General features: G+C 51.7%; 1 protein-coding gene across 4 annotated transcripts in view; it reads left to right on the top strand.

The window, feature by feature from the left end:
* SHANK2 (SH3 and multiple ankyrin repeat domains 2) overlaps positions 1-26,185 on the top strand; it is a 683,630-nt gene that overhangs the window by 142,381 nt on the left and 515,064 nt on the right. For all 4 annotated transcript variants that reach the window (XM_030811436.1, XM_030811433.1, XM_030811432.1 and 1 more), the window contains exons 7-8: positions 14,106-14,257; positions 16,043-16,210. In XM_030811436.1, the coding sequence (XP_030667296.1) occupies positions 14,106-14,257; positions 16,043-16,210 (320 nt within the window). The remainder of the gene's footprint in view (positions 1-14,105; positions 14,258-16,042; positions 16,211-26,185) is intronic.

Here is a 26,185-nt window from a genome sequence, read left to right as displayed (position 1 = left end):
AAATACACAACAAATGTGTTTGTCAACTGAAGAATGCCACTTTCTCATCATTTGTGGGAGCCCCCTCAGACCTCTGAACGCTGGGGGGCCCCTGCTGGGTGTGGATCCAGCCCGCACAGCTCTGCCTGAGCACTGCCGGGGGACTGTCTTTGCCTCTTTGCAATTGTCTGCGTCCCTTAGGCTTCACTGTGAGCAGCAGGAGAAGCCGGCATGGGCTTGTGGCTGCTGGCAGTTTTGATGCCTGTGACGTTGGGAGGCAGGACTGCATGAGCGTGGCTCGGAGGGGACAGAGTGCCCCCGGGGGTAGGGGGAGAGAAGGAAGGTGAGTGCCTGGCTACAGCCGAGCAGCCCCAGGCCCTGCGCCGATCCTCTATGAGGCAGGGAAGCCTGGGGGTCTGCGTGCAGGGCAGTGACGTGGACAAGGCTGGGCTTCCGCTGGAGGTCTGGGCAGTCTCAGCCGGTGGCATGGAGCAGGAGGCTGGGTTGGGCTTGTGTTGGTAGGGACATCTGGAGAGGAGGAGAGGGGAAGGGAGTGATGGGGACAAGGGCATGTGGTGGTCGGGGTGGGTAGCAGGGCATCCGGAGGGTGGGTGGGCAGCTGCAGTGGCCCTCAGCTGTGGGGCAGGCAGTGGGAGGAGGAGAGGAGCTGAGCTGGGAAGCAGAGAGGACTGAGCTCAGGCATAGTGGTGTGATGGAGGGCCTGCAGGTCTGCAGGACGCTTGGGAGGGCCCTGGCTGACCGTCTTTCTGTGACGTGGATGCGTCTCGTGCTGTGCTGATGTGGCAGCTTCTCTTCAGTGATGGCCCCGGTGCCAGCTCCCGGCTCGGTGAGGGCATGAGCCCTTTCCATCTGAGGCTGTGAAAGTAAATGGACCCAGGACTCCTGAGCATGACCTTGAGCCTCAGGGCACATCCACGGGCAGCCTTCATTCTGAGCTGCTGACCCAGATTCTCCCTGGAGGCAGCTTTTGGCCGTGGCTCTCACCACCCTGGTAGAGCTGCTTATGCCTTCATCTTGGCCTCGTCCAGGGCTGTTTCTGATGCTGCTGCGGGGGACTGGGCAGCGTGGCTCTCTGTCTCGCCTTGGCCTGGCCAGCAGTAGAAGGAGGCTGGGGGTCCCCTCTGAGCTGCTCTTCACCTCTCTTCCTGATATGCCCCCTGTAATTGGCCCCTGTCCTGAGCCAGGCCTCCCCCTGGCTTCCTTCACCAGACTGTGAATGTCTTGACTTTAAGGGTTCTGAGATGACTGTTATTCCAGAATAGACTCTCAATTCACTGCTAAAAACACATCAGTGCAGACTCTGAAACAGGTAAGCAGCAATTTCTCTGGGCCCTGCCTGGAGTTAAAATTGCTGCCACTCGAATCCTGGATTAGGCTGGTGCCAAAGCAAAAAGTTCATAGTTGTTGTGAGCCATTATGGAGCAGCATAATTAAAGAAGGAGAAAGACCTGACCACTTTCCCCGGAACTGAGTAGAAACAGTTCAGGAGCCTGATCCGTGGAGACAGTAGCACGCAGTTAACTTTTGAACGTTCTGAAATATTCCCACAATGACAAGCCTCTAGGTTGGTTTACTGATGACAAAGACCAAACCCAGAGAAGACACAGGAACCCCAGTTGTCATCAGGTCCCCGATAAGTGGCTCCTGGGAAAGAGCACATAATTAAGGACAGGCATTCTGGGGTCTCCAGCAAAGGCAGAGACCCATGGGGCCAGGGCCTGGGACAGGGCCCAGTGGGTCTGGTGTTCAAGGACAGAATGCATGCAGGGAAGAATGCGTGCATGCTTCCTTAGGGGGCACTTCCCTGCATCACCCAGGGAGATGGTGACCACACATAGAGGTTGGGGGTTTATTTTGTTTTGGTTTTGGCCTTGACAGAAATCATTACCCCTCCACTCCCCTTTCTTTTTTTTTGAGACAGGGTCTCCCTCTGTTACCCAGGCTGGATTGTAGTGGCACAATCTCAGCTCACTGCAACCTCATCCTTCCAGGTTCAGGTGATCCTCCCACCTCAGCCCTCCAAGTAGCTGGGACTACAGGCATGTGGCACCACACCAGGGTATTCTTTGTAGAGACGGAGTTTTGCCATGTTGCCCAGGCGGGTCTCAAACTCCTGAGCTCAAGTGATCACCGGCCTCGGCCTCCCAAAGTGCTGGGATTACAGATGTGTGCCACTGCGGCTGGCCTGTCCCCTCCCCTTCCCTCCCCTTCCTTCTTCTTGAGACAGGGTCTCACTCTGTCACCCAGGCTGGCACGATCACAGCTCACTGCAGCCTTGACCTCCTGAACTCAGTTGATCCTCCCACCTCAGCCTCTTGAATAGCTGGGTCTACAGGCACGTGCCACCATACCTGGAATTCTGCTGCTGGAATTCTGGATTAGGCCGATACCAAAGCAGAAAGTCCATAGTTGTTGTGAGTCGTTGTGAAGCAATGTAATTAAAGGAGAAAGACCTGACCACGTTTCCCAGAACTGAGTAGAAACGGCTTGGGAGCCTGCTCCGTGGAGACGGTTGCACGGAGTTACCTTATGAATGTTCTGAAATATTCTCACAACGACAAGCTTGTGGGCTAATTTTTGTGTTTTTTATAGAGATGGGGGTCTCCCTATGTGACCCAGGCTGGTCTTAAACTCCTGGGCTCAAGTGGTCCTCCCGCCTCAGCCTCCTGAAGTGTTTGGATTACAGGCATGAGCCACTGAGCCCAGCCCCTTATTTTCAATTTTAAAATTTAAAGCAGAATTATGGAATCTGTTCTCTCCTGGTTGTTGCCAAATGGCAGTTTTATGAACCAGTTTTTCTTCTTGTGGTAGCTGATATTCCTCTATAAAGCAGAACCTCCTCTTCCCCTGCCTCTCTTTTGTGAAATTAGCAGAGCTGATTTTTTAGAGCAGTTTTAGGCTGACAGAAAATTGAATAGAAGTACTGTAAGTTCCCATATTGACCCCTCCCCCAGTTTCCCGTTAGTCATATCTTGCTTTAGCGTAGGACATCTGTTACAATCAGTGAACCAAGAGTGATCCTAAAGTCCAAGCTTACATGAGGGTTCATGCTTGGAGTCGTACCCAATAGTGATCCTCAAATCCAGAGCTTACATGAGGGTTTACGCTTGGAATTGTACCCAACAGTGATCCTAAAGTCCGAGCTTACACGAGGGTTCACGCCTGGTGTCGCACCCAATGGTGATCCTCAAGTCCAGAGCTTACAGGAAGGTTCACCCTTGGTGTTGCACCCAATAGTGATCCTAAAGTCCGAGCTTACACGAGAGTTTACACTTGGTGTTGCACCCAAGAGTGATCCTAAAGTCAGGGCTTACACGAGGGTTTACGCCTGGAGTTGTACCCAACAGTGATCCTAAAGTCCGAGCTTACATGAAGGTTCACGCTTGGTGGTGTACGTTCTGTCAGTTTTGCCAGATGTCCTGTATCCACCGTCACGGTATCATAAAGATCAGCTTCACTGCCCGAGAGCTCCTCTGTGCCCCTCTTCATCCCTGAGCCCCTCGCAGCTGCTGACCCTTTCTTTTTTTTTTTTTTTTTAAGACTGAATCTCTCTCTGTCACCCAGGCTGGAGTGCAGTGGCGCCATCTTGGCTCACTGCAACCTCTGCCTCCCAAGTTCAAGTGATTCTCCTGCCTCAGCCTCCCAGTAGCTGGGATTACAGACGTGCGGCACCACGCCCAACTAATTTTTTTATTTTTAGTAGAGATGGGGTTTCACCATGTTGGCCAGGCTGGGCTCAAACTCCTGACCTCAGGTGATCTGCCCACCTTGGCCTCCCAAAGTGCTGGGATTACAGGCGTGAGCCACCGCACCCAGTCTAGCTGACCCTTTCACTGTCTCTGTAGTTTGACCTTTTCCAGAATGTTCTAGAGCTGGAATCTTATAATCACACAGTGTGTTTCACATCGGCTTCTTTCACTTGGCAGCACATGCGGAAGGTGCCTCCAGGCCTTTTCACAGCTTGGAAGTGCGTTTCCTTTTGGTGCTGGATATGTTCCATTTTCTGACATACCCTGGTTTGCTTATCCACTTGCCTCCTAAAGGACATCTGGGCTGCTTCCAGTTTTTGGCAATTGTAGGTCAAGCTGCCATAAACACCCGTGTGCGGGTTTTTGTACAGATCGAACTAACAGCGATCATACACAGTGGCATTTTTTTGTCAGGCCAAAAACATTATTTATGGCGAATAAAAAGGAAAAGGGGTAACTAAGGCAGAAAGTTCTGAAACCAAAGGCCAAGTGCAGACCCACAGGTCGGCTGCAGACAGCGCAGATGGCCCTGGTTTCACACCACCCCGCTTCCCAGCTTCTGCGCCTGCCACCAGTGTCTCAAGAATTCTTACTTGTTTTTCCAAATCAGGAGAGAAACCAGCAGCGCCGATGGAGGGGCAGGGAAGTGGGGACCCAGGGTGATGGGGGAAAAGAGAAAAGTGAACCAGGGTGGGTGCTCTCAGAAACAAAGGAAGCTGTGGGTAATTCCAGCACAATGGCTTATAGCAACCCTCAGGCACACATGGAGCGAGTATCAGCGGAGACAAGCTAAACACAAGCTCCAACGAGAGGCCAGAGCCCAGTGTTGCCAGGGAAGACACCATCTTCACTTTGCTTCTGTCAAGGCAGAGTGGGAGGGACGGATATGCATCCTTCTGACTGAAATGCAGACACTACCTGGCCACACGGATGACACCACTGTTGGAGACACTGGGCTTCGGAGGTGCAGGACGGGGGGGCCCTGTGTTGAGACTGCAGAGGCGACCCTTCCAATGCCCAACTCAGTGCCAGGCCATGGAGAGCCCCCAGAGAGGAGATGTTAACCCCTACTTCTGTGCGGCCGGCTGTGTGAAGACCGGGTTAATGAACCTCTCTCAGCTTCCATCCTCTTGATTCCTAAATTGAATGATAACATCTACGGTAGTGCCGGGAAAATGTGAGTATTAGATGAGCATTGTGGTGCTATTAGGCCATTTTCACATTGCTGTAAAGAAATACCTGAGGCTGGGTAGTTTTTAAAGAAAAGAGGTTTAATTGGCTCTAGGTTCTGCAGGCTGTACAGGAAGCTGGTGGCATCTGCTTCTAGGGAGGCCTCAGGGAGCTTTTACTCATGGCGGAAGGCAAAGGAAGAGCAGGTGCATTGCATGGCAAAAGCAGGGGAGAGAGAGAGAGAGAGGAGCAGGTGCATCGCCTGGTGAAAGCGGGAGAGAGGGAGAAGGGCGGGGGAGGGGGAGGGTAGGGGGAGAGAGGGAGAGGTGCCACACACTTTTAAACAATCGGATCTTGCAAGAATTCACTCACGATTGTCAGGACAGCACCAAGGAAGGGGATGGTGCTAAACCATTCATGACAAACCTGCCCCCATGATCCAGTCACCTCCCACCAGGCCCCACCTCCAACCCCGGAGATTACATTTCCACATGAGATTTGGGCAGGACACCCATCCAAACCATATCAGTGGTTAAGTGTGTGGGGTATGCGTCACCTTTAATAGAGTTTCCAGAATGTTCCTGTCATCAGTGTCAACTACGGCAGCTCAGTCAATGTTGTTTTCTCCTGGTTTTGGATGCAGAGGGAGAAACACAGGGTTGGCTTTGGCAGGCTGCCTCCAGGAAACAGTCAGGGTGACCAGTGTGTCCGGTTTTCCTGGGACTGCCCTTGTTTTAGCACCAAATGTCCCATATCCTGGGAAACCTGTTGGTCCCAGGGAGACTGGCACTGTCACCCACCCTACCAGTAATAAGGGCACTTAAAGAGTGATAGCTGCAGTCTTGGTGACCTGCTGTGCAACAGCAGCACACAGGGCCTTGCCAGGCCTTGGCTCTGTAATCAAGGGGGTCCCCTGCAGGCACCACTGTCCTGGGAGGAATCTGAAGCTCTGAGAGCCCAGCTGGGCAGCCGCTAGGGCTGATGTCTGCATCCTCCATACTGTTGAACCCTAACACCCAGGTGATGGTATTAGGAGGGTGTGGTCTTCAGAAGGTGATGGGCACCTGGAAGCAGAGCCCTCGTGAATGGGATTAGTGCCCTTACAAAAGAGGCCAAGAGAGCTCCCTCGCCCCTTCCACCTTGTGAGGTGAGGCCACAGCAAGAAGGTGCCCTCTGTGAACCAGGTAGACACACGCCAAATCTGTCAGCACCTTGATCTTGGACTTCCGGCCTCCAAAACCATGAGCAATGCGTGTCTGTCACTTCTAATCCACCTAGCCTCTGGGATCTTGTTACCACAGCCCAGTCTAGACCAGTCACTGAGTCACCAGGGAGGGCAGAGGCAGGGCCTGGGCTCCACTTGCCCTCGGGGGTCCCAGCTCTCAACTCCTGGGGGAAAAGGCAGTGGGACGAACAGGGGTCTCTTGGCATGACCTGGCCTGGCTGGACGTGGAAGACCCAGGCAGGCCCAGGTCGGGGACAAGCTGTTCACATTCCTACTTCCCTCCTGGTTGTCGGCAGCAGCCTGGGCATGTTTCCATCCCGTATTTTAGCCTCTCCACAGTGAGTTTGGTGACTTCTCAAAGCCACCCAGGGGGCAGCAGAGTCTGTGCTTAGAGTTGAAAGCAGCCTTTTTGCTAAGCTTAGGAAATGCCACCATGCTCAGTCCCGGGCCCTGCAGACCTGGGCCCCACGTCCCTGTTTTGGGGCTGGACATGGGGTTGGAGCAGAGGGAAGCAGCCCTCTAGCCTGAAATAATTAAATCCCAGTGGAACGACCTGTCAGTGAAAACAAAACAGCCTGTGTGATTGCAGACGACCATCTGGTACCTGTTCTAAATGTAAATTTTATTAAGTAACGATGATGAAAGTAGTGTAAAAAAAAATATAAAGACTTCCCACAGCAGAGTCTCAGGCCTCGTCTCCTGCTTTGGTTGGAACCTCTGAGATGAGACCAGTTGTGTTTCCAAGCCCCAAACAGGAAGCGAACCTGGCAATTTGAACAAAACTTAGGTTGACCCTTTTATCTTGCACCGTTGTCTCCAAATTTGAGAGAAGCCTCAGGTACCACAAAAGAGGTCTGGTTAATAAAGCTAGAAATGCCTTTCGACTCTTTTTGGATGAGAAGTCAAAAAGAGATGGTTCCTTTATGGAGCCAGATTCTGCAGAGCACCTGTGATGTGTCTGGACCGCACTGATGAGATCCAGTTACTGAATCTGTTTCCAGGGCCAGGGTGCACTCATTGCATACCAGGCTGAGCTCCTCCAATTCGGCCGCCCCCAACCTGGCTCCCCCTTCTTGCTGCTGTAGCTGTGTCACAGGGAGCCCCCTCCTAGCTCCTGCACCGCCCAGTTAGGAGGCCTCGAGGACATTCTGGGTCCTGGTGCACTGAGCACCTTCAGAGCATCGTCTTGAAGAGCAGAAGGGGCTTGTTTGATGCATGCAGTGACTGACGGTTCATGCTCCGCAGTCTCACCTTGGCCCCTGAATGAATCACCAAGTGCAATTCCCCAGAACTAACGGCACCTGGGAATGTGAGGCAATTCAAGAGAATATGGTTCTGGAACCTCGTAAACCTCCGTCTGCAGAGGGTGAGAGGTGCAGAAATTACCCAGTGCCAGTGAAGGAGCTGGAAGACTTTGAGTAAATAACTCCCTTTGCTCCTGGGAATATATTTGGGTGCCTTTGGTTTGTTCAGTACAGTTCCTCATAAAAAGAGACCTGTTTTTAAGGGTCCAATTATTTCAAATACAGTGTCTCATTCTTTCAGGGTTTTTCTTATGTACACCCTGCCATGTTCCGAAAGGGAATGTAGGTGGCTCTTAGATGGAGCAACGTGCCGCGCCTTCAGTAAGGAAAATGCGGCAGAGGGAGTGGCGAGGGTGGGGGTGACACGGAGGCAGGGGCCAGGGTCTGCAGGAGCCTATCTTGGGGTCAGGGACAGAGCCCAGTTTTAGGTTGACAGAAAAACCAGGCAGAAGGCACAGAGTTTTTCCCCTATGCACTTTCACTTCCAGCTCCCCTGTTATTGACAGCATGCACTGGTTTAGGGCATTTGTTACAATAACTGAAGTCCGTGGTTTACATGAGGGTCCGTTCTTGGTGCTGCTCATGTTGTGGGTTTGGACAGATGTATCTTGTCCTGTACCCACCATTACAGAATCACACAGCATAGCTTCCTTACCCTAAAACTCCTCTGTGCTCCACCCGTCCATCCCTCCCTTGCCCTCTAACCCCTCACAACCACTGATCTTTTCTTTTTCTTTCTTTTTTTTTTTTTTGGAGACGGAGTCTTGCTGTGTCACCCAGGCTGGAGTGCAGTGGTGTGATCTCAGCTCACTGCAATCTCCGCCTCCCGGGTTCAAGCGATTCTCCTGCCTCAGCCTCCTGAGTAGCTGGGACTACAGGCGCCCGCCACCACGCCCAAATAATTTTTGTATTTTTAGTAGAGACGGGGTTTCACCGTGTTAACCAGGATGGTCTTGATATCTTGACCTCATGATCTGCCTGCCTCAGCCTCCCAACATGCTGGGATTACAGGCATGAGCCACTGCGCCCGGCCAACCACTGGTTCTGTAGTTTTGCCTTTTCTAAAATGTCATTGAGTTGGAATCACACAGATTGGCTGCATTCGTTTGGCAATATGCATTTAAGCTTCCTTCGTATCATGTTGTGGCCTGACAGCTCGTCTCTCTTTAGTATTGAACAACATCTCGCTCTCTGCATGTGCCATGGATAATTTATCCACTCAGCTACTGAAGGACCTCTGGATTGCTTGCCGTTTTTGGCAATGATGAATAAAACTGCTGTAAACACTAACATTCAGATTTCCTTGTGGACGTAAGTTTTCAGCTCATTCAGGGAGACACCTAGGAGCTGGGTTGCTGGATTGTGGAGTAAGTGCATGTTTATTTTTGTGTCAACTTGCCAAACTGTCTTCCAAAGTGACTGCGCCATTTTGCACTCCTACCAGTAATGTTGAGAGTTCCTGTTGCTCCACATCCTCACCAGCATTTGATGTTGTCAGTGGTCTAGACTTTCATCATTCTGACGATTGTGTTGAGGTATCTTTGTTTTCGAGACAGGGTCTTACTCTGTCTCCCAGGCTGGAGTGCAGTGGTGTGATCATGGTTCACTGCAAACTTGACCTCCTGGGCTCAAGTGATCCTCCTGCTTCAGCCTCCTGAGTAGCTGGGACTGCAGGCATATGCCACTATGGCTGGCAAATTTTTAAATTTTTAGTGGAGGTGAGGCCTCATGTTACCCAGGCAGGTCTTGAACTCCTGGGCTCAAATGATCCTCCTGCCTTGGCACTCAAAGTGCTGCAATTGCAGACATGAGGCACTGAATACAGCCTCTAATTGTTGTCTTAATTCGCAGTTCTCTAATGACATACGGTGTGAGCATCTTCTCATGTGTGTGTTTGCCATCTGAATATCTTCTGTTGTGAGGTATCCATTTAAATATTTTGTCCCCTTTTTAATTGGGTGGTTTGCTTTCTTGTTGTTGAGTTTTAAGGGTTCTCTGTATATTTTGGCTACAGGTACTTTATATGCTTTTCAGAAACATAGTCTGAGCAGCAGTGTTTTTTACATTAAATCTATTAACCCACACAATAGCCAGGTGGCATTTTTAAACAAACTTTTCATTTTAAAACAGTTCTAGATTTACAGAATAAGTGCAAAGAGTTTCCATATATCCTATACCCAGCTTTCCCCCTTATCAGCATCTTACTCCAGTATCCTTCTGAGCGGAAGTCGTGTGGTACACTTCTCACAGTCAGAGAACCAATATTGATGCATTATTATTAACCGAAGTCCACACTTTTTTCTTCTCTCATAAGCATTTACTTGCTGGTCCTTTCCAGTCCCCAGGCCCCACCCAGGTTCCCACGTGATATTCCCTTGTCCATCTCCCTGGGCACCTCTGGGCGGTGACTGTTTCCCAGGCTCTCCCTGGTGGTGATGACTTGGACAGTTTCAGAGGAGGACTGGTCAGGTGTTTGTAGGGTGCCCCTTATTGGGATCCATCTGGTGTTTTCACGATTAGACGACAGGGCTGTGGGTGTAGGGAGGAAGAGCACAGAACCTTTCTCATTGCCTGGTGCCGAGGGCCCATCCTGTTGGCGTGGCTCATCGTGGGCGATGCTGCCCCCATCTCCTGGCTGAGCTTGTGTCCATCAGGTTTCCTCACAGAGAGATGCTCCCGTTTTTCCCTTTCCCACACTACGATCTCAGAAGGAAGCCACTGTGCACAGCCCACGCATAAGGGGGCGGGGGTGGGAGGTTGTGGGCTACGTGTCACCTCCTGAGGACAGAGAAGTGATACGAATTGATCTGAGTTTGTCTGCATTGCAAGATTGGCCTGTTCCTCCCATTCACTTGTGAATCCCTTGCTTATTTCTATCAGTGTGGCTGCACTCACTTTCTGGTTGACTTATAACCCAGCTTTATTTATTCTGTTCCTTTTGCCTTTAGTCTTACAGACTCCACTCATGTCTGGAGCTACCGAGGTCAGTGGTTCATTCCCCATCCCTTTCAGTGAGGTTGATTCCTACACCTGTGATACGTCTGTGGTCTTCTCTCACATCGTGGTTTCCTTCTGAGCAACCCCAGCCTCCTGAACTATCATATTCTAAAAAACCCGCTGGAGGCCACCCAGCCCTTCAGGGAAAGAGCTGGGTTTTGTTGACACCAGTCACTTCCCCTCATAGGAAGAATCGCTTGCCCAGTCGTTTGATTTTTGCAGCCCATTGATCTTGGACACCAGGATGCACCCAGGAGCACACATACATGGGTGTGCACACATGCACACAGAGGCATGCACACAGGCATGTGCACACACAGGCATGCACATGCACACAGGCATGTAGACACAGGCATGCACCCACACAGGCATGCACACACACATAGAGGCATACAGCCATGCACACGCACACACAGGCGTGCATACACACAGGCATGCACACACAGGCACACACATGCGCACACAGGCATGCACACACACAGGCATGCACACACACACAGCCATGCACACACACACAGGCATGCACACACACAGGCATGCACACATAGGCGCGCACACTGCCATGCACACACAGGCACAAACACAGGCATGCACACACATGCACACAGGCATGCACATGCACACACAGGCATGCACACAGGTATGCACACATACACATGCTCCAGCCTGCACTGCCCTGTGCCTGCTGGGTAGCAGCAGCTGTCTTAGACACTTACACTCCTCCTGCCTCCTGCCCCCACCCTGCTCCCCATTGCTGTGCCACCTCCCAGTGTCAGGACAAATAGCCGTGGCTAGTGCCCTCCTGCTGCGCTTCCAGGAGCCCCCACTTCTCAACCTTTCAAAGCACATCCTGCTCATCCCTGGAGCTAACAGGCTGCTGGGCAGCTTCTAGTTGGAGGGTCTGCATGTCTCTGAGGTTATCTCAAAATATTACAGGTGTTTCTACTCCCACTCATTGTTCATGTTGAGGGAGACTGGGGCTACTTCTGAGGTTATGCTTGTTGAGGTTCCAGTCTATTTTTAAAACTAAAGAAATTTCAAAACGCAAAACCTGAGGAATAGTCTTAAGAATCATGGTGCCAGATAACTGTGTGGCTCCCAAGCATCAGGGGAGTGATAGTGCAGTCACTGGGTGTGCAGCCCGGGCAGTGCTGTTATATCTGTCACTGGTTTATAGCTCATCAACCAGCATCTTCTTGGGGGGTGATTCCATCAGCCTCAAATGTGGAACCTCAGCAGACGTGCTCTTGGCAAATGTGGCAGCTAAGCCAGGGCGGAAAGCAGGGGTCTTCTGACCTCCCCAGGGTGTGTCCTGGCCAGAGGTGAACATGCAAGTCTGGAACATCACTTGAGGAGGGATTCCAGAACCCTTGAGAAGGCTGCCACTTGTCATTGGATGGTCCTGGAAGTCACCCAAGGACCAGAGCTCCCCATCCTGCACGTGAGACACAGCCATGAACAGCATGGGATCATTTTCTCCACGGGTGCATTTATGCAGCCACCTGTAACTGCCCGGCATCTGACCAACAGGATGTGGCTTGGCTGCACGCATCTGTAATTCTGAGTCAAAAGTAAGGATTCAAGCCTCTGATCTGATTTTACCGCTTGCCACCAGCTCTCTCTGAGACAGCATTCTCATTTATAAAATGGAACAGCTGAGGTTGTCAGCTATGAAAATTACATGTTAATTTAAAATATCTTTTAAAAAATCTGCTTTGGACTGCCTTTTTGCACTGGGCATGTGGGAACAGTCAAATGGGAAAGAAAATCCTGTTTTGAAGGCTAACCTTGCCCCGAACGAGCGTCACACACTCATTAAGTTGCTGTAAGATTTGAATGTTCAGCGTCCATACTGGTGGCTCCCGACAGCCCCAGTCTTTTCATGCCCTTTGAGGATCAGTCACTTCCCTGACTGTCCACTCTGCCATGGTGGCCTTTTTGCTCCAAGGAATAAACCCCTCAGATGCCCGCAGACACTTGTGCTTCCGCCTGGATGCCACCGGGGAAGAGGCAGAGAACGAGGGGCTGGCTGTTCCTCTCTCCAGCAGGCAGGGGTCACCCCTTGAGTTTGTTTTTCTCTGGTGTCTGCCCCATTTCTACCTCTCTGTGCACATGTGGAACTCTGGCCATGTTCCAACTGGTCTCAATCTCCACACCCCTTGCTGAGGCTTCCTTGCCTTGTAGCTGTTTTCTGTGCAAGAAACACCCCCCACTGCCACTGAAGTCCCTCGGTTGGTCCAGAACATTTCTACTTCTCTTTAAAACTTCTGCATCAGGAGGGTATGCAACAGAGTCATGTGCAATGGCATTCATTCATGAGAGCATCGTTCCTAGTTGGGGAAGACAGGAAGCCTGCTTTTCACATGGAGACAGGATGAATGAAGATGCTGGCATGTCTACACACAGCACACTCCTGATGTGGAGGGGTTAAGCCTGTGCATCTCACCATGAAGTGCCAAGCTGCAGAGTGCTTCCTAGGGTGAATGTTAAAAGTCCTCAGGAGGGTACCCATGTATGGATAAGTAAACATCAGAATTAAAAATAGATGGGAATAGTCAGTGCACACTCGCGAGGCAGGTGCCCTTTCTGGGATGGAGGGTGATGGGATGGGGTGAGGGGTCAGCAAGACACGCGCCCCATGGAAGGCATCCAAAGTTTTCTATCACTGCAATGTGCTTCGAGACTGAGTGAATATTCACTGTTGGTGTTTCTGGGTCATGGGAACTTGTGTGTTGTCCTGGTACTCTGTGCACTTTTCTGGAACGTTAAGAGCCTCTCAAATGAGGAACTCTCAAGAGAGGAACTCAAAATAGTTCCTCTTGCTTAGCAGTGGCCATGGTGGGCATATTAGAAAGATGAAGAGTGGATGGAAGGATTCGTTGTAATAGATACTGACGTCCTTAGCCGTGCTCAGCTGCAGACTGGTCCAGGGTCATCTGCATGGGACCCTTGTCCCTACAAAGGCAGACGGCATCCTTCTGTCTGCTGGGCCCCTGCCCTGCCTCCTGGGTCATCCTGTGCCGCGTTAATGAAGGAAGGTTTCCACTTACCCAGATCGGGAGCTCCAGGGGGCACGGACTTCGTGTCTCATTTGTGTTAGTGCCCCTGCAGCCCATGGCTGGCATCTTCCAAGATGCCCGCAAATGTGACATTGAATGAGGAAAGGTGGGTGTCTGCCTTTCCCATCTCTGATGAGGGCTTTAGTCCGTCACTCCTTCTGTACGGGAAGCACCCAGATGGTACCACGGGATTCTGTGTACTCAGAGGGAAGGGCAGCGGGGGAGCCTCTTGGACTGTGGTCCACACAGCAGTCCTGTCGAATCCCTGCCTCTGCCACCGCTGTGATGTATGCGTGGGTCTGCATGTCACCGCATTGCACGGGGGTGCCTACTCCTGTGATGTGCGCGTGTCACTGCATTGCACGAGGGTGCCTATTCCTGTGATGTGCACGTGGCCCTGCGTGTCACTGCATTGCATGGGGGTGCCTGAGCCACGCTGCCTGCCTGGACTCTTGGGGTTCCCAGGTGGTGGGAGCTGTAAACACCCTGGAGGTGGAGGAGGGGAGTCAGTTCTTTCAGCTTAGTTTTGGGCATCTGAATATGGCTGTGTGAGCAGTGTGACAAATGTTGATTCTAAAGTGTGTGTGTTTGGGTTCCTCAGAGACCCCCCTGACCTTAGCCGCTCAGCTGGACGACTCTGTGGAGGTCATCAAAGCTCTCAAAAATGGCGGAGCTCACCTGGACTTCCGTGCCAAAGATGGGATGACCGCCCTGCACAAAGCTGCCCGAGCCAGGAACCAGGTTGCCCTGAAGGTAAACCCGGGCCCATCTTACGTGGGTGCTGCCCCCTGCCCTGTCTGATCCCTCAAAGCTGCCCCATCCCATCCCTGCAGTGCCCACCCTAGGGGGTCCGTGCACAATGTTCCATCCAGAGCTTGGAAGTGAAGCCAGGTTTCAGGTTTTCCTGTTCTCCTGGGTGTCGATGCTTTCAGAATTTATGGTTCCCGAGAAGTCATCTTTCATCTTCTATTCAGTCAAGGGACTTGTCTTTTCAACCCATAAGGCCAGTGGTGAACCCCAACTCCATCCACAGGAAGACTCACTTACCATCATGAGAGCAGCACCGAGGGGGTGGCGTTAGGCCATTCCTGAGAATCTGCCCCTATAACCCATCACCTCCCACCAGGCCGCACCCCCAGCATTGGGGGTTACAATTCGAATTGAGATTTGGGTGGGGACACAGAGCCACATAGTAGATCCCCCCAGCGCCCCACGGTGGGTCTGGGGGAGCCTGCCCTGTTGTGGGTTCCACACCTCACCTTCCCCTGCTACGATCTTAACTGCCCCGTGCCCCTGCCTCACACTGCAGCCATGGCGCCTCTGGACAGGGTGGTGCACGCCCAGGCATTCTCCACCAGAGCCCACGCCAGCAGGGATGGGACGTGCTGCTGCAGGTTGACCCCCAAGATGGGGGCCTCGCTCTCCCTAAAGTCTCAGGACTTTCACTTCATTTCAGCTATACCCCTTCTGTTGGTGTGTGAGTCCGTTCCTGCGTTGCAATAAAGAAATGTGAGATCGGAGTAATTTAGAAGAAGAGGTTTCATTGGCTCATGATTCTGCAGGCTGTACAGGAAGCAGAGCAGCTTCTGCTTCCGGGGAGGACTCAGGAAGCTTCCAATCATGGTGGAAGGTGAAGCGGGAGCAGGCAGTTCCCATGACCGGAGTGGGAGGAAGACAGAGAGGGAGGAGATGCCACACTTTTAAACAGTAGATCTCGTGAGCACTCATTCGTGATCACGAGAGCAGCACTGAGTGGGTGGTGGTAAGCCATTCCTGAGAATCTGCCCCATGACCCATCACCTCCCATCAGGCCCCACCTCCAGCACTGGCGGTTACAGTTTGAATTGAGATTTGGGTGGGGAGGCAGGGCCACACTGTACCCGTTGGCTTCCTGGGAAATCAGGAGGGTTCTTGAAGATGTGATGCTTGCTAGGTTCGCCACCCTCAGCATGCGGATTGAGGTGGTTTTCCACTGGGCATGTAGGTTAAACCGTGCACCTTTTCTCTCTTCGGCAAATGTTGCCGTCACTGTATTGCTGCCCATGCCACGCCACTGGCACAAAATGTTGACCGGGCCGAGGAAGGGTCTGAGTGTTGCAGGTCTCCTCGTCTCCCAAATGTGAGCCTGCCCTGCATTGCTGGGCACTGTTTGCTGTTTCAGAACTAGAAATGTTGCTGTCTAAAGTTATACCCCCCTGCCTTTTTTTTTTTTTTCTTTTTCTGAGACTGAGCTTCACTCTTGTTGCCCAGGCTGGAGTGCAGTGGTGCAATCTCAGCACACTGCAACCTCCACCTCCCAGGTTCAAGTGATTCTCCTGCCTCAGCCTCCCAAGTAGCTGGGATTATAGGAGTCAGCCACCACACCCAGCCAAGTTATACCCTTCTTAATTCTGGGGAGCCCAGGAGAAGCACTGGGTACTCAGGGCGTGGGTTGCCTTGGCCTGGGGGAGGGTGGTCCTGGTGCTGCTTTCTTGATCGCCTCACTCTGCAAAAGGGGTCATGAGACCAATAATGACAGCTTTTGATTTTTTTTCCTAGACCCTTTTAGAGCTTGGTGCATCCCCAGATTATAAAGACAGTTACGGCCTCACCCCGCTGTATCACACGGCCATCGTTGGAGGTGATCCCTACTGCTGCGAGCTTCTCCTGCACGAACATGCCACTGTGTGCTGCAAAGACGAGAACGGCTGGCACGAGATCCACCAGGTACGTGGGCCCGCTTCTCCGCTCTGTTGTACCCATGAACCGACCTCCCCTTCTCCTCCGATGCCCCAGATGAGCAGGGTGGCCCGAAGGTTAGATCCTGCCTTCAGGTATTTTGTTTGGCCTGCCCAGAGTTCCTGAAAATATGTGAATTAAAAATCAATTTTTAAAATGTGCACGTCAGTATTTGAAAACAGACACATTTGCATAGAAAGAGACATTTCTGACTTCTCTCTGGAGAAACTGGAAGATTAGGCAAGGCTGCTGAGATTCTGCACAGCAGGAGTGCCCTGCAGTTATGGAGTGGATGCCCCCTTCCCGGGAGCCTTGCCCTCTCCAAGTTCCCACCATCCTGACAGGGCAGGATACCAGAAAGCACCGGTGTTTTCTGAGCACAGGTGAGCCCCAGGAAGGCCTGATTTGCATGCACGAGGGGCATGTTTTTCAGGCCCAACCTTGCAACGGTTGGGTTAGGAGGTAGGGCAGCCTGGTCTTGGCAAGAAACAGACTTCACCTGCTGTCTCCAGTGAAAAGTCTTTACCTGATCAGGTAGAGGTGTGGACGGGGTTAAAGGCTGAGGCCCCCGTAGAAGAGTGGTCTTGGGGAGCCATCAGCACCTGTGAGCTGATGGGCAGGGAGAGGAGATGGTGCTCCCTGGGGGGCAGGAGAGCCGGGGCTGAGGAGGGAGCCCGCAGGCCCATGTCAGGGAGGACTCAGGGAAGGAACACTTGCCTCTCTTCTCTTGGCTGAGCCCTGCCAGAGTTGGAGGACAGTGAAGGAGTGCTGTGGTGCAGGCTGGAGGCCAGGGTCTCCAGGCAGAGGGGTGAGGTGGGTCTGGGAGAGCTGATAGTGCCTGTCTACCCGGGAGGTCAAGAGGAGGCTCTGAAACAGCAAGGGGAGGTCAAGGACAGAGGGCCCTAAGCTGGTTTCTTGCTTGGTCCTCTACACAGTGACTGCCGTGGCTTCTCCGGCTGTGTGTTCTCCTCTGCCATCACCACCTTACACACCTGTAAGGGAGGTTATGCACTCTGCCCACTGTGGTCAGAGTGGGCAGCGGGGGTGCCAGCAGGCCCCACCCTCCCTGGGCTTTCTTGTGCTAGATCAGTTCTGGTTCATCGTCGGCCCTGCAGCCTGGAGAAGCCCCTGTTCCTCCCGAGGGGTGAGTAGGGATCTGTGGGGCTGCTCAGGGCAGCCCCTGGCCACACCCAAGCCCTCTGGCGGGGACCAGTAATGACCGGTCTGTGGAAGTCCTCTTCCATGCACCCTCCATGAGATTTCTTGTCATTCTTGTGCTTTTCTTTGTGAAAAAGGAAAATAATTTTCCCCTGTGATCATTAGTGTCAACTTGGCTAGGCTGTAGCTCCTAGATATTTGATCAAACAATATTCTAGATGTTGCTGAGAAGGTGTTTTTTAAGATGGGATTAACATTTAAATCAGTGGACTTTGAGTTAAGCCAATGACCCTCCATAATGTGGGTGGGCCCCATCCAATCAGTTGAAGGCCTTAAGAGAAAAAAGACTGAGATCCCAAGAAAGAAGGAATTCTGCCAGAAAAAGACTCCAGATTCCCGCTGAACTCTGCCCTGGGTCTCCAGCCTGCCCTGCAGATTTCAGACTTACAGCCTCCATGATTGCATGAGCCAACTCTTTAAAACATTTCCATCTTTAATTTTATGTGTCTATTTTAAGCTTTAAACTTTTAAAAATTCTCTGTGTGCATATACATATATAACATATAAATGTATATATGTACACAGACACACACACGCGCGTACATACAGGTCCCACGTTTGTGCGGACATGCTTCTGAACCGGCCTGACAGTGTTCTGTGTTTCTGGGCACTGGTGCCTCTTGGGCTCACACAGTGGCCATGCAGACGCTCACGCCCTGAGACACGGCCCCGTTCCTCTGCGGTCTCCTCTCCTCTCTGTGCTTGGCTGTCAGCTCTGTGCCGGTGTTTCCAAGGCCAAGCCCGTCCACATAGCATGAGCTTTGGCTCCTGTTGAGGATGTGGAAGAGGCAGCTCCCGAAGGAGAATCTCAGCTGTGTTGGGAGCTGTCCCAAGCTTCCAAGGTGACCTGCTTGGAAAAGGGCTGTTCCTGGGACTGCCAAAGCGCCAATGAGCTTGGTTTTTAAAACTGACTAGGCTGAGTTGAGGTCAAGGTCAAGTTCAGGACGAGGGGAGGTCCTTCTTGGGGTGGTGCAGTCACCCACGAGACATTTCTCCCAGCAGACATGGCTGGGCGAGGGGCGGGAGTTGTGGAACTCTGAACACCTACGTCCTTCTCGAGTCTCACAGGGTCTCTGCCTAACAGCTGCCGGCCCCAGGGGACAAGGCTGAGTTGTGAGTCTCTAAGAGACATGGACGTTGGGGACGTCCCCCCCGCCTGGCCAAATAGAGAATGAGTCTTGTTCTCAGTCAACTCAAAGTCGTTGATTCACATGAACAGAACTGTCATTTGATGTCGCTGGATGACACCATAGAAACCACTCAATGTTGTTTTTGTGTTCAGGGGTGATGGGTTCTCCAGAGAAACAGAACCAATAGGGTGTGCACATGCGCGCACGTGTGTGTGTGTACAGATACAGAATATTTTTAAATAGAAAGTATTTTGAAGAATTGGCTCATGCGATTGTGGAGCTGCAAGTCCAAAATCTGCAGGGCAGGCTGGAGACCCAGGAAGAGTTGATGCCGCTGCGTGGATACTGTTTGTCTCTGGCAGAATCTCTTCTTCCTCAGGGGACCTCAGTCTTTTTTCTCTTGAGGCCTCCAACTGATTGGATGGGGCGCACCCACATTATGGAGAATCATCGACTTAGTCTGCTGGTTTTGAGAGCAGTCACTGACTTCATGAAGACAGGAGCGCCGCCGGAAGAGAAAGGTTAAAATTCAGGTTTCCTTTAGTGAATGAGCCCTCCAGGCACAGGACAGAGGTGTCTCTTTGTAAAAGTAGTCAAATGCGGCCAGGTGTGGTGGCTTACACCTGTAATCCCAGCACTTTGGGAGGCTGAGGCAGGTGAATCACCTGAGGCCAGGAGTTTGAGACCAGCCTGGCCAACATGGTGAAACCCTGTCTCTACTGAAAATACAAAAATTAGCCAAGTGTGGTGGTACATGCCCGTAATTCCAGCTACTTGAGCGGCTGAGGCATGAAAATCACTTGAACCCAGCAGGCAGAGGTTGTAGCAAGCCGATATCGTGCCACTGCACTTCAGCCTGGACAATAAGAGCAAAACTCCAAAAAAAAAAAAAAAAAAAAAAAAACCCCAGCTAAATGCATATGGGACTGAAGCTCGCTTGTTCTCTGTGAGAATGCCTACTTGAATTTGTGTTTTCCAGACATGTCCTCCCTTTAGACATCACAGTGCTCTGGTCACATTGCTGTTTTCCTTTTGAGCTCTGAAAGTGTGATCTCAGGCTAAAACCTCCTTAAACGTGGAGTAGTTCACAGAGCCCCGAATCCAGCCGCCAGCCCTTTTGCCAGAATAACCCCTGTGTCTCAACTTTGGGGATTCCTGGAGCTCCGTCCTTTCCCCTCCCACACCCCTCCTTGTTTCCTTTTTCCTGCCCTCTCTCCCAACCAGGCAAATGTCTCCGGGCCCATCTCTCCAGCCAGCCCTGGGATGGAGGTGACAGTGGAGGCTGGCGGGAGCCCTGGCCATCAGTCACTCACTGCAGCTCTCAGCTGTGACTCCTGGCCTGCAAGGGGCCAGGTTCCGTCCCGGAGGCCCTGTGCTTGCATTCAGAGCCTGGCTGTCCCAGTGCCATCCGGCCACCTTGGTCCCGTGGCCTGAGCCTGTGCAGCTGCACTGGTACCTTGGAGGCTTGAGCTCCGGGGCGGTGCACCTGCTCCCACCTCAGCTTGGAAAATGCGGAGCAGGGTTTGGAAAGCCAGCCAGGTGCGTTCACTGCCCTCTGGTGGTCTGCTGCCTGTTCAGGAAAGGCCCGGAAAGCCATTTTCTCCCCTGCTGAAGAATCTCGGTGATGATATGAAGCAACTTTGCCTTCACGAGCCTCTTCTCGTTCATCTGCAGGATCCTTGTGCTTATCAGATGATAAGGGACGGCGCAGATAAGGGATGGGTGCGGGTGCCCTGCACGGGCCTGCTGGAGCAGTGGACAGTGCCGCCTGCCTCCCAGATTATCCTCATCAGCGCTCACATTTACCCTGCCAAGTGGCCTGGTAAATGCCACAGTACAGGTCTCAAGTCCGTCTCTAGCAGGATCCCTTCCTTCTCAGGGGACCTCAGTCTTAAGGCCTTCAACTGATTGGATGGGGCCCACTCAACATTATGGAGAATCATCTGCTTAACTCCAAGTCTACTGATATGTATATTATTATATATAATATATTTATATATCTATATATTTATTATGTATTATATATTATATATAATAAATTATAATATATATAATATATAATATAATAAATTATATGTAATATATAAATGATAAATATATATTATATATAATAAATTATATATAATATAATATATAAATGATAAATATATAATAAAAATATATTATAAATAATATAATTATATATTATAAATTATATATTATAATATAAATAATATAAATATGTAACATATAACATGTAATATAACATATATATTATATAACATGTATTACATAACATATATAATATAACGTATATAGCATATATTATACATTATATATATTATATAACATACATTATATATATTATATAACATATATTATACATTATATATATTTTATATATATATATATATTTGAGATGGAGTCTTGCTCTGTCACCCAGGCCGGGGTGAAGTGGGGCAATCTTGGCTCATTGCAACCTCCGCCTCCTGGGTTCAAGCAATTCTCTTGCCTCAGCCTCCCAAGCACCTGGGATTACAGGTGTGCGCCACCACGCTCAGCTAATTTTGTATTTTTAGTAGAGATGGGGTTTCAACATGTTGGCCAGGCTTGTCTCGAACTCCTGACCTCAAGTGATCTGCCCTCCTCAACCCCCCAAAGTGCTGGGATTACAGGAGTGAGCCGCCATGCCTAGCCCAAAGTCTACTGATTTTGAGAGCTGTCACTGACATCATTAAGACAGGAGTGCTCCTGGAAGAGGAACACTTAATTTCAAATTTCCTTTAATGAACGAACCCTTCCAGGCACATGACAGAGGCTTCTCTTTGTAAAAATGGTCAAATGTGTATAGGACCCGTAGCAATTTGGGGGCATTCATTGTCCTGAGCTGCTTTAATTGCACTATGATTCTGTATCCTCAGAGCTGGTTACTTCTCATTGCTGTTTCTCATATGAGTTCACAGGCCCAGAGAGGGCAGGTAACTTGCCCAAGGCCACGCAGCAAGCAGTTGGCTGAGCTGGGTTCACTCCCGGCCTGTCTCATACCAGAAGCCTAGTTCTCTATGCTGCCTGTAGGGTTCTCACATCCAAACCACTCACAGCACGTTTGTGGCAGAAGAAATTACAGGGGCAGGTGGGTTTTCCTGGACCTCACTGGGCTGTGCCTGGCTCTGCCCTCTCGGGAGAGGCACCTCCAAGCTCTCAGGCTGATGGGCTTTGCATTTAAAGTCTTTGTCTCTGTTCTAGCACCTGGAGAATGGACAGCCCTGTCCCAGGGTTCTGGCCATTCATCGTGTGGGAGAGCCTGCGAGGCCACAGCCAGGCCTGCTCACAGATGCTGCAGGTGCACTCCAGGGTTCCCCAGGCCGCTGCTTTCCCATCATTGTCTCAGGCCAGGTGCATGTGGCCTAAGGATGCATTTCAGATCCACCCTCCACTTCACACAGTGGGGATATGCCCCATCCCCACAGGCCGATGTTAGAAGAGCCCCTTTTGAGCTCAGGCTGTCTGCAAATTATCTTAAAAGTTGTTATTCAGGCCAGGCGCAGTGGCTCACGCCTGTAATCCCAGCACTTTGGGAGGCCAAGGTGGGTGGATCACGAGGTTAGGAGATTGAGACCATCCTGGCTAACACGGTGAAACCTCATCTCTACTAAAAATACAAAAAATATTAGCTGGGCGTGGTGGCGGGCACCTGTAGACCCACCTACTCGGGAGGCTGAGGCAGGAGAATGGCATGAACCCAGGAGGCAGAGCTTGCAGCGAGCCGAGATCACGCCACTGCACTCCAGCCTGGGAGACAGAGCGAGACTCTGTCCCAGAAAAAAAAAAAAATTGTTATTCAAATTACCCTATTTTTTTTTTTTTGATCACCAAAAAATTACCCATGCATCATGGAAATCTTGGAAAATACAAAGAAGTATAAAGAAGCAAGTGAAGAAATACCCCAATGCATTCCCACAACCCAAGGACATCAGGGGTCAGATTTGGGGGTATTCATTCTGTATTTTTAATTGCTAAAGACTTTTACATCCACCATGCAACTTCACAGCACGCTGGCCCTGGCCACAGGGGGTGTGGTCCTGGAGAGGATGCCGCTTGGCGAGGGATCCAGACCCTGCGTTTCCACGTGCTGAGCCCTGGTGCCTGCCTTGGGGCAGAGCCTGGCTCCCTCCCTCCCTCTCTGAGTTTGACTCAGTATCTTTGGGATGAGCGAATCTTCTCCTTATGCTGTCTGTTGGCCATATTGTGGCCTGGGTGTTATGCAGCCTGGGTGTTATGCAGCCTGGGTGTTATGCAGCCTGGGGTTGCAAGCCCACCTCATCGCTGGCTGGCTCACCTGAGCACGTGCCCCACCCTCTCTGAGCTTGTGTGCTAATCTCTCAGGTTGGCTGAGTAACAGTTTGTAGAGCTCTGGAGACAGCTAATGACAGAATTCACGTGAGGCACTTTCTGCAGTGCCCGGCATAGACCAGGTGCTCAATAAATGTCCCCATCATTATTGTCATCATCTGTCCCCCCATCATCATCCTCATTGTCATCATTGTCGTCATCATGTGGCCGCGTCCGATGTCATCATTAGAAGTAAATAATACATTAGGCTGGGCACAGGGGCTCACTCTATCGTCCCAGCAGTTTGGGAGGCCAAGGCAGGCAGATCCCTTGAGCCTCGGAGTTCAAAACCAGCCCAGCCAACGTGGCAAAACTTGTCTCTACCAAAAATACAAAAATTAATGGGGCATGGTGGCACGTCCCTGAAATCCTAGCTACTTGGGAGGCTGAGGTGGGAGGATCCCCTGAGCCTGGAGGTGGAGGCTGCAGTGAGCCGAGATTGTGCCACTGCACTCCAGCCTGGGCAACCAGAATGAGAACTTGTTTCAGAAGGGTGAAAAAAAAATAAAAGAAACAATCTGTTGTATTCAGAGAGTGCCGACCACACCTGCTCCCAGCCCCTCGTTTGATTTTGCCCCCGTCGTGTGATGGGCGTGGCATCAGTCTGAATGTTGTTACTGGCTGCTATTTGTTATTTATCGCGTTTAAATGAAGAGTGTCAGCCTTAAAGAAATAGTTTCGAGCCACAGTGACTTCTCCCCTCCTGCTCCAGGCTGCCCCCTGCCCATCCCTGGCCAGATGCCCTCAGCTTTCGAGCCTCTCCGGGCCCCATGGCGAGGGGACAGGCCCCTGATCCTCCCAGGCCTGTGGGAAGTTCTCTGCTGGAGCCCCACGTTATGTTGTTCTGGGTCCAAGCATTCTGGTTACCTTCCTGCCAGGGTGGGACTGTGTACGGCCCAGCGTGAGCTGCATGGTAGAGATGGGAGTCAATGTTTGACTGAAAAGTTACCATTTAGAATGGGATGGAGCCACATGGGGTGTGGTCTTTCTTCAGATTGAGGTTTTTCTAGTGTACTGTGGTACCCACCATGTCCAGGTGCTGAGGTGATCACTGTCCATCTAGGTATTGAGGTGATTGCTGTGTCCAGGCCCCAAGATCACCACTGTCTAGGCACTGAGATGACTACTGTTCAGGCACCGCAGTGACCACGGTGTCTAAGCCTGGGCTTGGTCACAGCACAATGCCAGGTAGCACAGGAAGGGCCAGTGTGAACAGCGGCCAGGTGGAGAGCCCAGGAGCTCCACAGTGCCAGCCAGGAGCAGCTCATTCTGGCCAGGGGACGTGGGAGCAGTGTTAGAACCAGGCTGTGGTGCTGGCAGGTGACCCTCAGATCTGGGTGGGTGGCATGCACTGGCCCCGGGGGGGGGGCATTGCGAATGGGGTTCTGGCCCTTGGTGCTGGCATGTGCTTGGCAGCCTTGGAACTATGGCTGAGCCTCACTGTGGGATGTGAGTGTTGGCAGGTACTGCACCTTTCCAGATGAGCACCTCCAGGGTGTGAGAGTCTGGGGTTCCTGCCAGGTGGCAGGACCAGAGCGTGGGAGCCCCTCCCCGTGTCACGCTGGACCTGGGGCTCAGTGTCTGCCCCTGGGCACGAGCAGCCAAGCCTCTGTGGCCCCGGTGTCTGGAGCCGCAGCACTGAGCTGTGCTTTCAGGGGATCTGCTCTGAATTGACCTGGGAGGTCAATTCCGTATTCTGAGCCCCTCTGGCCTGGCAAGGTTCTGTTTGGAGAAGGAAGAGAGGCATCCTCTCTCTGTGAGCCTCCAGAGGGAATGAGGACCCTTGAGTACCCGCCTTCCCAGTCAGCCCTGACTCTTCAGGGACGTGCGGAGAACAGAGGAGAGGGGATGGGTGAAGGCTCCAAGACCAGCACCCCACCCTCTGCACTTTGGCAGGTCCTCTATCCTGCCCTCCTGACATAGGTGACATCTTTAAAGAGACCTCATCTTTCCAAAAATCACGTTATGAGAGCAATGGGCTCTGTGGGGAAGGTGGGCAAGGGCCGCAGCTTTATGTGGGAATGCCAGTCATCTCTCCTTTTGGAATTATAGCATGATGTCTTTTGTCTGTGATCATTTCAGGCTGAACAGCACACATTAGTAGACCCAAAGTGATTGTGTTTGCTGCATAGGGCTGCCACTGCAGAGTTCCTCAAACGATAGACATTCATTATCTCTCAGTTCTGGAGGCTGGAGTCCCAAACGAAGGCATTGCAGGGCTGATTCCTCCTGAGTCCTCTCTCCTTGGCTTGCAGACACCGCCTTTCCCCTGCATCCCCACAGGGTCATCCCTCTGTGTGTCTGTGAACCCAGCTCCTCTTCCTATAAGGATACCAGCCAGGCCAGATGGGATTAGGGGCCCCCTAATGGCCTCATTTTAACTTAATTACCTCTCGAAAGACCCTCTTCACATACAGCCCCATGCAGAGGTACTGGGGGTGGGGACTCCAACGCATGAATGCTGTAGGGATGCAATTCAGCCACAACAACAAAACCGAACTAGCCACTTTCTGGTTTGCATCACAGCCCATCCACTGCGTTCATTCAGATGCGTTGGCCTCCTCGACTGCTGGGCCAGCAGGAAGACCACAGCCAGCCTTTGAAAACCGTGGTATGCAGGGCCACAGAGCAGCCAGTGGCTCAGGCCATGTGAGGGGGGTTTGCCTGTGTTTGGACAAGACGTCGTTTCTCTACTGACGGGCAGCCCGCTTCCTGACCCAGTGAGAGCTGAAATGATGTGACTCTTTGTTGTGTGGGCTGTGGTGTCTCCACCTCACTTTACAAGGCATATGCTTTGGGAGAAATGCCTAAGTGTGGTTGGGAACAATTTTGTTTGGGGCACAGAGCCAAGCAGAAGTGATAGAGGGTTCGTCTCAGCTGACCTATGCTGCTCCCCTGCAGTGCAGTGACCTCCCCACTGCTCTGGTTGCTGTGCTGGGCATTGCACAACCCCAGGTGGCACCATTCCTCTTGCCATAGTTTTAGGTCCTGTAGATGTATCACCAGTGTCCAGCAGGTGGCATTAAAGGGCTTGAAGGAAGGAGCACCCTTTTTACTAATTCACACCAAGTCTTGTGGTTGCACAGGGGCGGGTGGGATGCTAGGCATCGCTGGGGCAAACAGAATCTCAAGTGGAGCCATCTCCAGGTGCCTCTGCCCAGGCCTCAGCAGGAGATTCAGAGGCAGCAGACGTGGGTGGAGCCTCCCACACATGCATTTTCCAAAAAGCACCTCAGGAGAGTGG

The sequence above is a fragment of the Nomascus leucogenys genome, chromosome 4 (assembly GCF_006542625.1).
Source record: "Nomascus leucogenys isolate Asia chromosome 4, Asia_NLE_v1, whole genome shotgun sequence".
NCBI classification, from domain to species: domain Eukaryota; kingdom Metazoa; phylum Chordata; class Mammalia; order Primates; family Hylobatidae; genus Nomascus; species Nomascus leucogenys.
This window is presented reverse-complemented; position numbering and strand designations above follow the sequence as displayed.